This window comes from Eutrema salsugineum, unplaced genomic scaffold, assembly GCF_000478725.1.
Source record: "Eutrema salsugineum unplaced genomic scaffold, Eutsalg1_0 scaffold_11, whole genome shotgun sequence".
NCBI lineage: Eukaryota > Viridiplantae > Streptophyta > Magnoliopsida > Brassicales > Brassicaceae > Eutrema > Eutrema salsugineum.
This window is the reverse complement of record NW_006256901.1, coordinates 2,314,499-2,332,103: the sequence shown is the minus strand read 5'-3', so window position 1 is coordinate 2,332,103 and position 17,605 is coordinate 2,314,499. Positions and strand designations below refer to the sequence as shown.

The 17,605-nt window shown below is 38.5% G+C and overlaps 2 protein-coding genes and 1 pseudogene across 2 annotated transcripts; all 3 read left to right on the top strand.

Annotated features, from left to right (window-relative positions):
* Nucleotides 1-553: 553 nt before the first annotated feature.
* LOC112089672 lies at nt 554-1,960 on the top strand. The gene is made up of 2 exons (XM_024160421.1): nt 554-1,015; nt 1,067-1,960. Exons 1-2 carry the CDS (start codon nt 554-556, stop codon nt 1,958-1,960), a joined length of 1,356 nt encoding a protein of 451 aa, XP_024016189.1.
* A 3,425-nt stretch (nt 1,961-5,385) lies between these two features.
* LOC18026289 lies at nt 5,386-6,165 on the top strand. Its single transcript, XM_006409292.1, has one exon. The coding sequence runs from the start codon at nt 5,386-5,388 to the stop codon at nt 6,163-6,165; it is 780 nt and encodes a 259-aa protein (XP_006409355.1).
* Nucleotides 6,166-7,535: 1,370 nt separating this feature from the next.
* Nucleotides 7,536-8,537, top strand: LOC18026288 (annotated as a pseudogene).
* The last annotated feature ends 9,068 nt before the right edge of the window (nt 8,538-17,605 follow it).

The following is a 17,605-nucleotide window of genomic DNA, read 5'->3' as shown; positions in this document are numbered from 1 at the left end:
TCTTCAGAGGTGTTGATTGGAGATATCAAATGGCTCTTGATGCTGCAAGCAATGAGAATTTCAATACCAGATACCCTAAAGACGCTGTTGTGCTTATTGAGAACTTGGCATCTAGCAATAGTACCAAAATTGCAGACTATCAGCGAAAGAAGCAGGGTGGAAACATGGATGGATCGCAGATTGCTGAGGTGAAGGCTAAGCTTGACTCTGTGCATAGCCTTCTAGTGGGTAAGAAGTCCGTCCGATACGCTGCAGAGGTTAAGAATTTCGAACCAGATGAAACACTTGAGGAAGAGGATGTTAACTTCATCAATGGAGCTGGATTTCAGGGTCAGATATTTGGTACTCAGCCAGGAAACATGAATTACAGTGGAAATAATTAGAGGAGTACCTTCACAGGTAATCAGAACTCTTCTGGTTATAACTTCAAACCTCAGTACCAGACATCCTACTCCTACAACAGTTTTTCAAGGAACTATGGTTCTCCTTCTACTCAAACTCCAGATAATGAGGTGAAGTCTATGCTGGAACAGATCTTGGAAGGTCAGAGAAGATGACTGTGGATTTCAATGGGAAGATCGATTCTCTGTATCTGGATCTGAATGGAAAAATTGAAGTTCTGAACATTCATGTTAAGAAGATTGATACTCAGGTTGCTCAAACTGCAGAGTCTGTAAAAAGGCAAGAAGGATTCTTTCCTGGGAAGACTGATACCAATCCTAGGCATTACTGCAGTGCCATCTCGTTAAGGAGTGGTAAAAAGTTGACTCCTGTGCTTAAAAAAGGTGTTTCTGAGGATGAAATTGTGGAGTTTAAAGAATCTGAAGAAAATTTCGAAACTACAGAGCCGGTGTCGAGCGACACCACAACTAGTGTCGCGCGACACCAATCGCAGAGCGAAGCTGAAGTTGTTCAGAATCCGAAACCAACAGAAGAAAGAGTCTACAAACCTAAGATTCCTTACCCAAGGAGTCCTAAGAAGTCTAAGCAGGAGTTAGATGATGCTAGATGCAAGGCTTTGATGGAGAAGCTTGTGATTGAGATTCCTTTGGTTGATGCTGTGAAGATTGCTCCTACTCTCAGACACTATGTGAAGAAGATGGTGACTAATAATCTGAGTTATGAGGAAGGAGTGATGATGATTTCTGAACTAGTCAGTGCTGTGATTCAGAATAAGATTCCAGAGAAACTCTCGGACCCAGGAAGCTTTGTTTTGGACTGCTCTATCTTCTCAGAGAGGTTCAAGAGATCGCTGTGTGATCTTTGTTCGAGTGTCAACCTCATGCCATACTCTGTAGCTGTTAACCTTGGGATGACTGACTTCAAGCCAACTAAGATCTCTTTGATCCTAGCAGATCGATCTAAAATAATCCCAAAAGGTGTCTTGGAGGATGTTCCGATTAAAGTTGGTGATTGCATAATTTCTACAGATTTCGTGGTTCTAGAATATGGAGAGGAACCCAAAGATCCTCTTATCCTGGGAAGATCGTTTTTAGCTACAGCTGGAGCGGTAATTGATGTCAAGCATGGTAACCTTGATCTCCACCTGGGAGATACCATCATGACTTTCAAGGTGGAGAAGCTGAAGGATTCAACCATAGGTGGTCAGACATTCCAAGTCAGTGCAATACCTGAAGTGATATTTGGAGATCAGAACGTGTTTGATGCTGAGAAAGTGAGAGATCAACCTGAGTTGACGAAAACGTCTACAGAACCACTAACTGCTGTTGATCAAGAAGCTCAAAACATCTCACTCTATTCATCTCCACCAAAGCAAAGAGCACTTGGTTTTTCCATTGATGATATTGCAGGGAATAGGTTAAAGCCGTCCAAACACAGATCTCATCCTTTTGCTATTCCGGCATTCCTTGGACGGCCTCATACGCAAAACGCTTACACACCACCATGGATGAGACGACAGAGGCACTCTTTGCCACTGTCTGATCCACCAGATGCATAGTCTATCCATAGTCAAGCTAATGACTTAAAACAAGCGCTTGGTGGAAGGCAATCCACTGGTAAGTCTGTACATAAGTCTTTTTGTTTCTTTTGATTATTCGTTTTTGGTTTTCGTGTTTTAGGTCAAGCAGGGACTGGTGTCGAGCGACACCACCCTTGGTGTCGCTTGCCACTTGCTTCTGTGAAAAAAAAAAAATTAGGAAATCAGGAAACCGGAGTCAAACCAGAAATTCGTATTGGTCTGCTGCAATTCGGTACGAGGAGAACAAGTGTCGCACGACACCATCATCAGTGTCGGTCGACACCATCGTCGCAGCCAGGTAGGTTCTCCGTTTTTACTGCGTTTCTCTGTTTCCTTTCTTTTGTTTCACCACCTTCGGGCTAAATAACACTGGGAACAGTGTTGTTTAAGTCTGGGAGAGGTAGTCGCTGACATTGTGTTTGTTTTTCTTAAAAGTCAGTCGTGTCAAAACGTTTTTGAGTCAAAATCTGTTGGAGATTACGATGCTTTTCTTGGAATTATTGTGCTGTCCTTTCATCTAAGTGACCACTGCTGCAGATTCAGTCTAGATCCAACTAATGAAAAATCCAAAGGCTGATCAGTTGACTAGAGGCGTCCATGTTTCCAACAAATCCACTAACCTGAACTAATTTCTGAACTCTTTTTTTTACCTCATTGATGTGACTGATGTTCCTAGAGCTTGATTCCTCATTCATACTTGACAAATGAAAGCCTATATGAATTCTAATGTTGGTGCCTCTCTCCCTTGTGACGAGCTAAAAAAAGTGAAGAAAAAGAAAGAAAAAGGCGAAAAGATTGAGATGATTTTCGCTTAGGAGTGAAGGGCTAGGAAAATTTGCAAGGATCCCATTATTTCATTTCTAAGTAGGAATGTTCACACAAAGGAAGGAAGCGAGGGGTAGGAAAGTTTCCTATGACCCCACTATTCGCTGAAAACCTTTGATACAAGGTAAGGGGACAACTCGGGGACTCGATGGCAAACACCATCAGTACTCGCAGCTTTAACCTTATCGTGTATATGCCATAAAAAAAAGAGATGATGAGTGTGCGAAAAAGAATAAGTCTGGGGGAGAGAAAAGTACCAAAGTGTGTATGGCTGATTTGTTTGAGTATAGTACTGGAAAGAGTCTAGAAGGTTCTTGGCATTGGAATCATCAGTGAGATCCAGCGATGGGGGTTTATGGACAATGTTGTGAAATTTTGGATTTAATCTGGGAAGCTGTGAATGTCTGCGGAGAAGTACATGGTGGTTCGATTTAGAATGATGAAGCAGTAGTTGAGTTGCAGGGTGATCGGTCAAAAGCGATGTTTCAATGAAAGGTTGAGTCTCCGTGTTTTCAAACCTCTTTCTCTTATTTGGTGTTCTGTTTGCTTGAGGGCAAGCAAATGCTAAGTCTAGGGGAGTTGATATATCATGGTTTTTATGGTTTTTGACCATGGTATAGGTCTTATTTATAGAGACTTTCTAGTGTTTTTCGAGTCTTTTGGAGTTTTTACAGGTCTTAGGTACGTTTGGAGCTTAACTGGAGATTTTGGAGCACTTTGGAGCTAAACAAGGATCAAATTCGTGAAGGATGAATTATGTGTTTTAGTGTCGCTCGACACCATGGAGAGTGACGCTCGACACCGATCGAAGAAATAAGAAAAACGCGATTTTGTCTCCTATTTGAAGAAGGAGTTGGGCCCAGAAGTTTCCAGAGAAGCCCAAAACGTGTTTTTAAGTCATAAATAGGGTTTTAGCCACCATATGTCGAGACCTTAGATTTTGGGAGAGAGTGTTTTTATTTTTTGTTCTTTGAGACTTTGAGAGCTTTTGGGGAGACAAGTCTGAAACTCTGTTCCGGAGAGAGAAGATTTCGAACCCCTGTTTATTAATCTATTTACTGCTTTCTGCAATTTATTCATTCATGTTTATTGCTTCAATCTTCATGTCTGAGTAATTTGTCTGTTAGGTTTAGGGTTCTCATAAAGGATTTCATTGAATGTTAGATTAATTGGCTAATTAGGTTTCATATCTATTTAGTTCTTCACCATAGGTTGTTCTTAAAGCTAATTCTGGTCTGGCCACCTAGAACTTAGATCTTAGGTTAATTGATTGACACGGAAGTGTAATTGAATAACTGGAAAGAACCTAAGGTGAGCAAAGTAGTTATTCGCAAATGAATTTGGTTTAGATACTTTGTGAACATATTGAACTTGAGCATTAAAGCTGGTTTAAATCTTTAGGGTTTGCAAAGGAATTTGGAATTCTAGGATTTTAACTTAGATAATTCTCACAACGGAAGTTGGTTAATTATAATTTTGTGATTCGAGTTCAAGAACCGTGCTTAAACCTGAACCCTGATTAATCGATTGTTCTGCATTCATTGATTTCCTGAGAAACGCCTTAGACCTAATCTCCATCCATCTGAATCTTACAAACGTTTTTACTGCATCGTTTTATTGCATCCTGTTTGCTTCTCATTAATCTGCTTAGCGTAATTCAATTTCTAATAGTTTTGTTGAGCGAATATCTCGTCTCTGTGGTTTGACCCCTACATAATACAACTGCACATATGTGTTCTTGCAGAATAGCTTAGGGATTAAACTTTGAGCATATCATATATCTCGTTCTTGTGAGTTGTGATATACCTTCTTGTTTCACAAATGATCATCAAAGAACCTTGAAATAGTTTAACCCTAAAAAGTTTTTTTTTTTTGTTTTCAATCTTATATATTACCCTCAAAGTTGACTCTTAAATCTTCGGTGGTGAAATATTTTCTTTCATGGCAGAGTAAACAACATGTACTTGTTCGACAAATCATGTGGCGTCTCTGAGCCTCTATACGATTGTCTGATATAGTGATATTAAAGATATTCCAAATAAAACGTTGACATGCCATGATCTACGGATACGGATCTTGCTTCTACAGCAATACTTCATCGATTATCACGGTTGTCTAAATATGCTTTGTTTTGATTAGTATAATCATATACACTAATAGATGCAAACGTGTGCGATGCTCAAGCTTACCAACACGGAGAGACTAATAAATATTCACCAAATATTCAGAGGCTGGAGACAAAGCCAAGCTGGAATCTGCAGAAGCTATTGAGAGTGCGCGGTTATAGGTTTTGTAAGATAGTAAAACTTAATTGGAGGAAGACACTGAGCTGATATGGTGGAGATCTTTACCATTATTTGTGTATAATGAGTATGATGAAGATGCCAAAGGCCACCTTGGAAGTAACATTTTATTAATGGTTTTAATATTTTAATCACCATGAGATTCCTCTTGCCTCTCTTCCCTGATGGTGTATATATGTATTTACCGGAGACGCACTGAAAAGGCAGAACAAATATCTTTAGTTCTCTCAACAGTTTCTCTTTGACCAATAAGAAAGAGCTTAAGATTTAAAATAAATGGCATTTTCTTTCCACGTTCGCTCTAACAGTTTCCCTTCCAGACCTCACCCTCAAGCCGCTCATGTCGATGAGCAGCTAGCCCGTTTACGATCTTCTGAGAAAGCCTCAACATCTTCCATTTCTTCTATCTGTAAAAAACTTGACAGCCTTCAAGAGCTACACGAGTCTCTTGATAAGCTTATCCGTCTACCAGTTACCCAACATGCTCTAGCTCAAGACAAGAACAAGAAAGCCGTCGAGCAGCTTCTTGATGGATCTCTTAAGATCTTGGATCTGTGCAACATTTCCAAGGATGCTTTGTCGCAGATGAAAGAGAGTCTCATGGAGATTCAATCGATTCTAAGAAGAAAGCGTGGAGATCTATCAGGAGAGGTCAAGAAATATTTAGCCTCAAGAAAGTCACTCAAGAAGACATTCCAAAAAGTACAGAAGCCTTTGAAGGTTGCACAAGATGGAGAATCTTTTGCTATCTTTGAAGAAGCAGAAGCGGTCACAATTGCTTTGTTTGATTCTATCTTTAGCTACATGTCTGGATCAAAGAACTGGGGCAAATGGTCAGTCGTCTCAAAGCTAATGAACAAGAAGATTGTTATATTTGAAGCTCAAGCAAACGAATTTACAAGGGTTGATTCTAAATTTCAATCTGAAAACACCTTGAAGATAGAAGATGTTCAGATCCTAGTGTCATGCATTCAAGATCTTGAAGATGGTGTTGAATCACTTTCAAAGTCATTGGTCAAATATAGAGTCTCAGTTCTTAACACATTAGGCCAGTAAAGCCTAAAAGTTTTGTACAGAAGAGAAAAGATAATAGAAACTTTTTCAAGTCTCAACTCTAATCATTTTTTATTTATTTAATTTCTCTCTTTAATCATCAAAGAACAGTTTCATTCTAGAGACAAGAAATCAGACAATTCAACTATTGCACTTCCAAAATTCACATTTTTTAGTTTTAACCTCATGGTAAAAAATTAGGTTACTAAGTTCAATCCATCTAATTGACGCTGTCTCGACTATTTATTACACAATAAGGTCACTGATTAAGGAGATTCTTGAATTAATGAGATTATTGAATGTCACACTTTCTCTGCAATAATAACTCTGTTATGATGTCTCATATCTGTACTGACAGTACTGTGGCCTATGGGAGACATTTGAAGTGATTCAAGAAAATTTAAAAAGAAGAAACTTTAAATTCTCTGTGTGCTTTCACTTGCTAAAAGAACGACGAATATGGATCTTGCTCGTCTCATAACTTAACTATTAAATTTTCGTTTTCTTGAAATTCACACGTTTTCTACAATAAATAACTCTTTTCATGTCTATATAGTGGGAAACAATGTACCTTTTAAAGTAAAGTAAAGAAGAACTTTTAAAGTCTGCATGTGTATTCACATGTCAAAATTAATGGATAAATAATTTTTAAACTTTGGTTAGTTACGTTTGGTTATTTATAGAGATTTTAAAATTAAAAATTAATTATAATTTAGAAATTAACCAAGAAGAACTAATGTTTAATTAAGTTTAGATGGTGAACCATTTTATAACCGTAAAGGTGACAAAATTTTACTTGTTCAGCATTTTCAAGTTTAATTAATCTCTATATCAGAACCTCCTCACGATTTGATCCCTTGCCTTTATCTACGGAAACTTATCTTACCGCTACGCAAAACCACCACTTTTATCATATAGTTGTTTTAATATATGTTTCTGAAATATATGAAATGTCATATAAATGGAAAAAAAGAAACTAAATTATGCTTATAAAGTAATAAAAGATAAGGATGAGATCTGCACGAATGGCATGACCTTTCAGTAGCAGACAAGCCAGCTCCTCACTCGTGCAATGAAGCGCATCTCAAGAAAATTTGAGAATTGAGCTGTGAGGATGGTTGGCTAAGAGACAGAGATCTAGATCATGTAATTTTATATTAGATGATGATGCCTTTTGTCACCTTTGAAAGGAGAACATTATATTGATGGTTTTGATATTTTTAACCACCAAGAGAGATTCCTCTTGCCTCTCTTTTTGATGGTGTATATATATGTATTGACCTGAGACGCAATGAGAAGGTAAAACAAACATCTTTAGCTCTCTCAAACATCTCCTCTTTGATCAATAACAAAGAGCTTAAGATCAACAAAAAATGGCAGTCTCCTACCATGTTCGCTCAAACAGTTTCCCCTCTAGACTTCACCCACAAGCCGCTCATGTCGATGAGCAGTTGACCCATTTGAGATCTTCTGAGGAAGCCTCAACATCTTCTAGCTCTTCTATCTTCCAACGACTTGACAACATTCAAGAGCTTCACGAGTCTCTTGACAAGCTTATCCGTCTACCTCTCACACAAAAGGCTCTAGCTCAAGAACAGAACAAGAAAGTTGTCGAGCAGCTTCTTGATGGATCTCTCAGGATCATGGATCTGTGCAACATTTCCAAGGATGCTTTGACGCTGATGAAAGAGGGTCTTATGGAGATCCAATCGATTCTAAGAAGAAAGCGCGGAGACCTGTTGGGAGGGGTCAAGAAATACTTAGCTTCCAGAAGATCCCTCAGGAAGTTGTTCCAAAAGGTTCTCAAGAGTTTGAAGGTCAAACAAGACCAAGAGTGCAACGATGAATCTCTTTCAATGTTTGTAGAAGCAGAAGCTATTACAATGGCCCTTTTCGATTCTCTATTCCGCTTCATGTCTGGATCAAAGACTTCTGGAAAATGGTCCATGGTGTCTAAGCTAATGAACCAGAGAAAGGTCTGATGTGAAGCTCAAGCAAATGAATTCGCAAGGGTTGATTCTGGATTCCAATCTGAGAAGACATTAAAGATGGAGGATGCTCAGATCCTAGAGTCAGACCATCTTTATCGCTGAATACACATTTAAGTTTCTTAAATAATTTTTTACTATTAAAAATGGGTCCCACATACAAGAAACGTTTTTTATAGTTCCCAATTAAGAAACGTTCCTTGCATATTATAATAGGTCCCACATGTTTTGCATTATTTTTAATACTAAAAAGAACTAAGAAACTCTTAAAAAAAATGTGCGATAATCATGCTCTCATGCATTCAAGATCTTGAAGATGGACTTGAATCTCTCGCCAAGTCTTTGATCAAATACAGAGTCTCAATTCTTAACATCTTAGGCCACTGAGGCTACAAATTTTGTACATATATGAAAGAAAAGCTAATAGAAACTAATTCAAGATTTCTCATACCCATTCTTAAATTGATTTTTATCATCATCGAAGCACAAAATCAGGCCATATTCAAGGAAACAACACTTACTTTAACTAACAAATCTACCAATGTCTAGTACATCCTCTCAAATTTTCCAGTTCAATCTTCTCGCCGTAACAAGTTAAGTTCTAACTTGGATCCATCAAATTCAGTTCTAAGAGTATGTGCAATAGAGAGACCCATTTGGGTTTGTTATTCATTTTTAATACTTATAGATAGAGAAGGTCTAGAGAGAGAAGAAAAACGAATTTATAATATATATAAAAAAAGTTTTGACACATATCCGCTGGAGAGAGAAGAAAAAAGAATAACCTGTAAAAAGTTGACATCTGTATTTAAAAAACGTTTTTTATGTTTTTTAATTAAGAGAAGAGACATTTCTTAGTTTAAGCTATTTTTTTATTTAAGTTTATTAAGAAAACAAAACTTTAAAAAACTATATTAAAGACCTCATTGCACATGCTCTAAGATTCCTCATAGTAAGCTGGTTCAAATTTAGTGACTGACTTTCATATGTTAAAACATTGAATTAGGATTTTTTTTTAAATTAATTTTTGATTATTGTATTAGCTTCCTTAAGTATAAGAAATTGTTTACTTCTGTCACACTCCTATCAGTTTCCAAGACAGAGAATTTATGAATTAACAAAAACATTATTAGAAACATAAAACAATAGAAAAGACAATATGAGAGGTGGATTTTTTTATCATCTGATACGTACCAATATGAAAATTAAGTAGGTACGTATCTGGAGATATATGCCTCAAAGATGAAATTTTTTTTTTCACTTCAAGACGTAGATCAAAGATGGTTTAGTTATTGATGTCAACATGTATACGGTTATTGAGGAATAATGATAACTTCATGCAATGTTTAACGTGTGATTGTTTGATGAATTATGGGCTAGATCCATATCCATTGATCATGCCATGTGAATTAGCAAAACAAATTTGAGAATTTATATTTTTTATAAGGTGTAACTCGTGTTTAAAACGGGTTAAGGTTTATTATTTCTTTCATGGAACTTGTGGAGTTTCTGAAATGCTACATGATTGTCTCTGTCAACCACATAAACTGTCTATTAATTGTATCCTCTCGTGTCATGATTTTACGCTTAAGATTTGGTTGGAGGTGAAATTTCTGTAAAAACGTGCAGTGTTAAGATATAAATAGATAACACCAAATCAAGATCTTAATCTCATATAAATTGTCTGAAAAAAATGAATTAAGAAATATATGGAGTTTTATAAATTTAAAATGTCAATCGGTAATGAGAAGCGTTGCTACTGTCTCTCATTATAGAAATGTTCTTTAGTCTTACGACCTCCCTAGAATCATTACCACCTTGAGAGTTGAGAGCCATTAACTACTAACTCACCACCAATCGACAACTGAATAGAATGATTAATACCTAATGTATATTCGATTACAACTACCGATGTGAGATATAGTTACTATTTCAAATTTTCTGACCTACTTTATTACGAGAACACAAGTAAAAACCTAATATTGTTTTTTTTTATCATAATATTTTTAAAAATATGTCAAAATATTTTTTTTCTTTTTTTTTTTTAAAAAAAACCTAATATTGTTTTGTCGTCGCCTCAGGTACTATCCCTACTTGTCAGTTGTAACCTCTTCTGATTTTTAAACTCTCACATGTTCCACGGAATTATCGAATCCAAATCTTCATGATCAGCTTTTTCTACGTTGAATCTCAAACAATTGATGTCGTGTATTTTCTAAAGATTTTTCAGTTTTTAAACCATTACAAGGTATCAAAACGGACCATGGAGAATATAACAATCTCAGGAATAAAGATGCACAGTTGGTTTTCTGTTTAGAGAGCTGATGTTTTGTTATGCCTTCATTTAGTCTCTCGTCATATGGTTTTGGGAGTGAATTGTTTCGTAAAAGATGTTGTTATCATCTTCTCCTAAAGAGACAAGCCGTTTGTGGATTGTGCAAGTGGAGTTAGGCAGAGGAGGAATGATATAGTTTGGACGATTAAAGTGAAGACACGTGTACAGCTGAGATGAGCGGAGCCAGCTCAACGTGAACGGCCTAATAAAACAAACAGAACATTTTCATTTTGGGGATTATGGAAAAATGTTGTTGTTGCTTTCCTTTTCCTCTTTCTCTCTCTCTATTTTGGGACTTTGTATTGTTGTTGTGGATTTGCATTTTGAGCTCAGAAATCTTTCTACCATAGTGATCTGCTCAAAGTTTAATCCCTAGAGCTACTCTGCAAGAGCACAGATATGCAATTATAGTACAATAGGGGTCGAACCACAGAGACGAGAGATTCGCACAATAAACTATCTAGGCTTGAACTACGCTAAGTGAAAACGATGAAAATAACAGCAGCTATAAAATCAAACGGTTGTAAAATCAATGAGAAAGAGATAGGCTCAGGGTATTTCTCAGGAAATCAGAGAATGCAGATAAATCAATTAATCAGGGTTCAGATTTAAGTACGGTTCTTGAACTCAAATCACGAAATTATAATTAACCAACTTCCGTTGTGAGAATTATCTAAGTCTAAATTCTAGAATTTCAAATTCCTTTGCAAACCCTAAAGATTTAAACCAGCTTTAATGCTCAAGTTCGATATGTTCACAAAGTATCTAAACCAAATTTCTTTGCGAATAACTACTTTGCTCACCGTAGGTTCTTTCCAGTTATTCAATTACACTTCCGTGTCAATCAATTAACCTAAGATCTAAGTTCTAAGTGGCCAGTCCAGAATTAGCTTTAAGAACAATCTATGGTGAAGAACTAAATAGATTATGAACCCTAATTAACCAATCAATCCAACATCCAATGAAATCCTTTATGAGAACCCTAAACCTAACAAGCAAACTACTCAGACATGGAGATTGAAGCAAAAAACATGAATGAATAGATTGCAGAAAACAGTAAATAGATTAATAAACAGGGGCTCGAAATCTTCTCTCTCTGGAACAGAGTTTCAGACTTGTCTCCCCAAAAGCACTCAAAGAAAATCTAAAGGTATCGATATAAGGTGACTAAAAACCCTATTTATAATTGAAAAACACGTTTTGGGCTTCCTTGTAATTATTGGAGAACTTCTGGGCCCAACTCCTTCTTCAAACAGGAAGCAAAATCGCCTTTTCCTTATTTCTGCAACAAGTGTCGAGCGTCACTCTCCATGGTGTCGAGCGACACTAAAGCACATGATTCATCCTTCACTAATTTGATCTTGATTAAGCTCCAAAGTGCTCCAAAATCTCCAGTTAAGCTCCAAACGTACCTATGACCTGTAAAAACTCCAAAAGACTCGAAAAACACTAGAAAGACTCTATAAATAAGACATATACCATGGTTAAAAACCATAAAAACCATGATATATCAACTCCCCCAGACTTAGCATTTGCTTGCCCTCAAGCAAACAAAATACCAAACAAGAGAAAGAGGTTTGAAAACACGGAGACTCAACCTTGATCTGGAACATCGTTTTTAACCGATCACCCTGCAACTCAACTACTGCTTCATCATTCCAAATCGAACCACCATGTACTTCACCGCAGACATTCACAGCTTTCCAGATTAAGTCCAAAATTCCACAACATTGTCCATAAACCCTCATCGCTGGATCTCACTGATGATTCAGATGCCAAGAACCTTCTAGACTCTTTCCCGTACTATACTTTGACAAATCAGCCAAACACACGTTGGTAATTTTCTCTCCCCCAGACTTATTCTTTTCGCATCTTTTTTTTTTATGGCATATACTCGATAAGGGTAAAGCTGCGAGTACTGATGGTGTTTGCCATCGAGTCCCCGATTTGTCCCCTTATCTTGTATCAAAGGGTTTCAGCGAATAATGGGGTCATAGGAAACTTTCCTACCCCTCGCTTCCTTCCTTTGTGTGATAATTCTAACTTAGAAGTGAAATAATGAGATCCTTGGAAATTTTCCTAGCCCTTCACTCCTAAGCGAAAATCATCTCAATCTTTTCGCCCTTTTTTTTTTCTTGCTTCACCTCTTTTTTTAGCTCGTCACAAGGAAGAGAAATACCAACATTAGATTTCACACAGGCTTTCATTTGTCAAGTATGAACGAGGAATCAAGCTCTATGAACATCAGTCACATCAATGAGGTAAAAGAAAGAGTTCATAAATTAGCTCAGGTTAGTGGATTCTGTTGGAAACATGGACGCCTCTAGTCAACTGGTCAGCCTTTGGATTTTTCATTAGTTGGATCTAGACTGAATCTGCAGCAGTGGTCACTGAGATGAAAGGTCAGCACAATAATTCCAGGAAAAGCATCATAATCTCCAACAGGTTTTGACTAAAAAACGTTTTGACACAACTGACTCTTAAAAAAAAACAACACAATGTCAGCAACTACCTCCCCCAGACTTGAACAACACTGTCCCCAGTGTTATCTAGTCCGAAGTTGGCGAAACAAAAGAAAAGAAACAGAGAAACACAGGAAAAACGGAGAACTTACCTGGCTGCAATGATGGTGTCGTGCAACACTGGTTGTGGTGTAGCTCGACACCGGCTCTGCAACTTCGAAATTTTCTTCAGATTCGTCCAACTCCACGATTTCATCCTCAGAAACACCCTTTTTAAGCACAGAAGTCAACTTTTTACCACTTCTTAACGAGATGGCACTGCAGTAATGCCTAGGATTGGTATCAGTCTTCCCAGAAAAGAATCCTTCTTGCCTTTTAACAGACTCTGCAGTCTGAGCAACCTGAGTATCAAGCTTCCTGACATGAGTATTCAGAACTTCAATTTTTCCATTCAGATCTAGATACAGAGAATCGATCTTCCCATTGAAATCCACAGTCATCTTCTGCTGACCTTCCAGGATCTGTTCCAGCATAGACTTCACCTCATTATCTAGAGTTTGAGTAGGAGGAGAACCATAGTTCCTTGAAAAACTGTTGTTGGAGTAAGATGTCTGGTACTGAGGTTTGGAGTTATAACCAGAAGAGTTCTGATTACCTGTGAAGGTACTCCTCTGATTATTTCCACTGTAATTCATGTTTTTTGGCTGAGTACCAAATCTCTGACCCTGAAATCCAGCTCCATTGATGAAGTTAACATCCTCTTCCTTAAGTGCTTCATCTGGTTCGAAATTTTTAACCTCTGCAGCGTATCGGACGGACTTCTTACCCACTAGAAGGCTACGCACAGAGTCAAGCTTAGCCTTCACCTCAGCAATCTGCGATCCATCCATGTTTCCACCCTGTTTCTTTCGCTGATAGTCTGCATTCTTGGTACTATTGCTAGATGCCAAGTTCTCAATAAGCACAACAGCGTCTTCAGGGTATCTGGTGTTGAAATTCCCATTGCTTGCAGCATCAAGAGCCATCTGATATCTCCAATCAACACCTCTGAATAAAATACCGAGCAGCTGAACATCACTGAAACCATGATGTGGACAGTCTCGCTGGTACGATTTGAATCGCACCCACCCAAGAAGCTTTGAACGCTTCAGTTGGTTCCAAAGAGAAAGTCGAAATTTTCGTCCTCAACTCCTCAGACCTAGAATCATCAAAAAAGTTGTGCAGGAAAGCATTCCTGGTCTCTTCCCAAGTAGTGAGTGATCCTGGCTCCAACTGTTTCAAACAGTTAGCTGCTTCTCCAGCAAGGGAGTAAGGAAACAGCTTGCAGAGGAGGAAATCATTGGATACTCCATTGTATTTGATGCTGGTGACCAAGTCCTCAAACCTCTCAATATGATCCATCGGGTGCTCATGAGAAGGACCATGGAAATGATGCTGACCCACAAGAGTGTAATACACAGGCTAGAGCTCAAAATCGTTCTTTTGAAACGCAGGGGCGCGAATCGCAGACCGATTTGCATAGAATTGCTCAGATCTGTTGTAGTCACCCAGCGTCTTGATGATGTTACCCTCTCCATCAAGTCGCTGGCCTCTCTCATTGCACACATGACCCTCTTGGTCTCTCCAGACTCCAGCATCATCACGAACCAATGCCAATGCGTTCTCCATCTCTGCTAGTTTCTGAGACAAAGAGAAAGAGCAACGTAAGTAACAAAGTAAAAATAAAATTAGGAAAAACGATGGGTGTCGCGCGACACCACTAGGGGTGTCGCTCGACACTAAGAAAAACTTAGTCGAAACTCAAGAACTAAAGTTTAATGGCGAAAATCAAGTCCCCGGCAACGGCGCCAAAACTTGATCTGCTCAAAGTTTAATCCCTAGAGCTACTCTGCAAGAGCACAGATATGCAATTGTAGTACAATAGGGGTCGAACCACAGAGACGAGAGATTCGCACAATAAACTATCTAGGCTTGAACTACGCTAAGTGAAAACGATGAAAATAACAGCAGCTATAAAATCAAACGGTTGTAAAATCAATGAGAAAGAGATAGGCTCAGGGTATTTCTCAGGAAATCATAGAATGCAGATAAATCAATTAATCAGAGTTCAGATTTAAGTACGGTTCTTGAACTCAAACCACGAAATTATAATTAACCAACTTCCATTGCGAGAATTATCTAAGTCTAAATTCTAGAATTCCAAATTCCTTTGCAAACCCTAAAGATTTAAACCAGCTTTAATGCTCAAGTTCGATATGTTCACAAAGTATCTAAACCAAATTCCTTTGCGAATAGCTACTTTGCTCACCCTAGGTTCTTTCCAGTTATTCAATTACTCTTCCGTGTCAATCAATTAACCTAAGATCTAAGTTCTAGGTGGCCAGTCCAGAATTAGCTTTAAGAACAACCTATGGTGAAGAACTAAATAGATTATGAACCCCAATTAACCAATCAATCCAACATCCAATGAAATCTTTTATGAGAACCCTAAACCTAACAAGCAAACTACTCAGACATGGAGATTGAAGCAATAAACATGAATGAATAGATTGCAGAAAGCAGTAAATAGATTAATAAACAGGGGTTCGAAATCTTCTCTCTCCGGAACAGAGTTTCAGACTTGTCTCCCCAAAAGCACTCAAAGAAATCTAAGGTATCGATATAAGGTGGCTAAAAACCCTATTTATAATTTAAAAACACGTTTTGGGCTTCCTTGTAATTATTGGAGAACTTCTGGGCCCAACTCCTTCTTCAAACAGGAAGCAAAATCGCATTTTCCTTATTTCTGCAATAAGTGTCGAGCGTCACTCTCCATGGTGTCGAGCGACACTAAAGCACATGATTCATCCTTCATGAATTTGATCCTGATTAAGCTCCAAAGTGCTCCAAAATCTCCAGTTAAGCTGCAAACGTACCTATGACCTGTAAAGACTCCAAAAGACTCGAAAAACAATAGAAAGACTCTATAAATAAGACATATACCATGGTTAAAAACCATAAAAACTATGATATATCACATAGATTTCTGAATCAGGTGTGTGAGGATCTTTGTTTCATGAATATTGATCTTCCTTTCTATCTTAATCGGTGTTCTTAAGGGTTTTCCCCAAATAAATTGTAACAAAGGTATCAGCAGCTACTTCGAACCTCGGAAATGGCAGAAACTCGTTCCCAAGCTCAACGAAATGAGGCTACGGTTCGAGATATCGAGGAGATGATGGGATCGTTCAAAGCTCAGATGCTCGAGCGAACTCAAGCTCTGGAATCAACGGTCGCGACGCAACAGGAGAAGATGGCGAGCACAGTCGCTGAGCTGTTCGAATCGGTTCGCTTGTTTACCGGTATGGATCCGAAGACGGCGACATCGTCTCGTCCACCCGATCGGCCCCCTCCACCGGTTCCGCCGTTACTGACTCCAGTTACAGATCTGACAACCCCTATTCATCAGAATCCACCAACAAACTACGCGGGTATCACGAGGTTAGCTAAAATCGACTTTCCTCGATTTGATGGTACTGGGTTTAAGGAATGGTTGTTTAAGGTTGAGCAATTTTTTGTGATTGATTGAACCCCTTCTGAGTATATGGTGGGTTTAGCTTCGATTCACATGGATGGAGAAGCAGGAAATTGGCATCGTTCGGTTGTGGAATCTGAAATTCCAGTGGTGGGTTGGCAAGGGTGGGATGTGTACAAATCGTTGCTGTTAGAACGCTTTGATGAACTACTGGATGATCCCATCGCAGAGTTGAAGCAGTTGCAGGAGACGGATGGGATACGGGAATATAATAGGAAGTTTGAGCTTATTCGCACTCGTGTTAAACTCTCCGAAGCATATTTGGTGAATGCCTTTCTTGCGGATCTACAATTGGATACCCAGATGCACGTACGCATGTTTCAACCTAAGACAGTGTGTCACTGTTTGATGCTGGGACGACTCTATGAACTGGCGCATCCCAACACTAAAACTCAAGGTTCATCATGGACACATTCTAAGCCCTTTGATGGCTCGAGACAATCTTCAGCAGGGGGTAAACCGAAGAAACCATGGGAGTTGAATCAAGCAAAACCGGCTTTATTACCTACACCGGTTGATGCAGCACCAAAGAACATGCTGACTACGGAGGAGATGAATGATCGCCGATCAAAAGGTCTTTGCTATTTTTGCGATGAAAAATATACTCCAGGTCATTATCTTAAGCACAAGAAGATGAAGTTGTATATGTTGGAAGGTGATGAAGGTGTTGACGACTGCGACGAGGAAGAGTCGGACGATACCCTGGTGGTTACGGCTGACATTGCTCATATTTCTCTTAATGCATTAACGGGAGTTACTGATTACAACACCATGCGAGTTAAGGGTGTTCAGGGTAAGAAGACAGTCTTTATACTTATTGATTCGGGTTCAATTCATAACTTCATTTCTCCAGAGTCTGCGGTTAGATTGGGGTTACCTGTTATGTCAGCTGGGTTGGCTCGTTGTAAAGTGGCTGATGGTAGTAAGTTGGCATTTCAAGGAAGGATTTCACAGTTGGAATGGAGGTTTCAGAACACTACTTTTGTGGCGGATTTCATGGTCATTCCATTGGGTGGTTGTGACATGGTGCTGGGAATACAATGGTTGCGCACTTTGGGTCCGATCACATGAGATTTCCTCAACT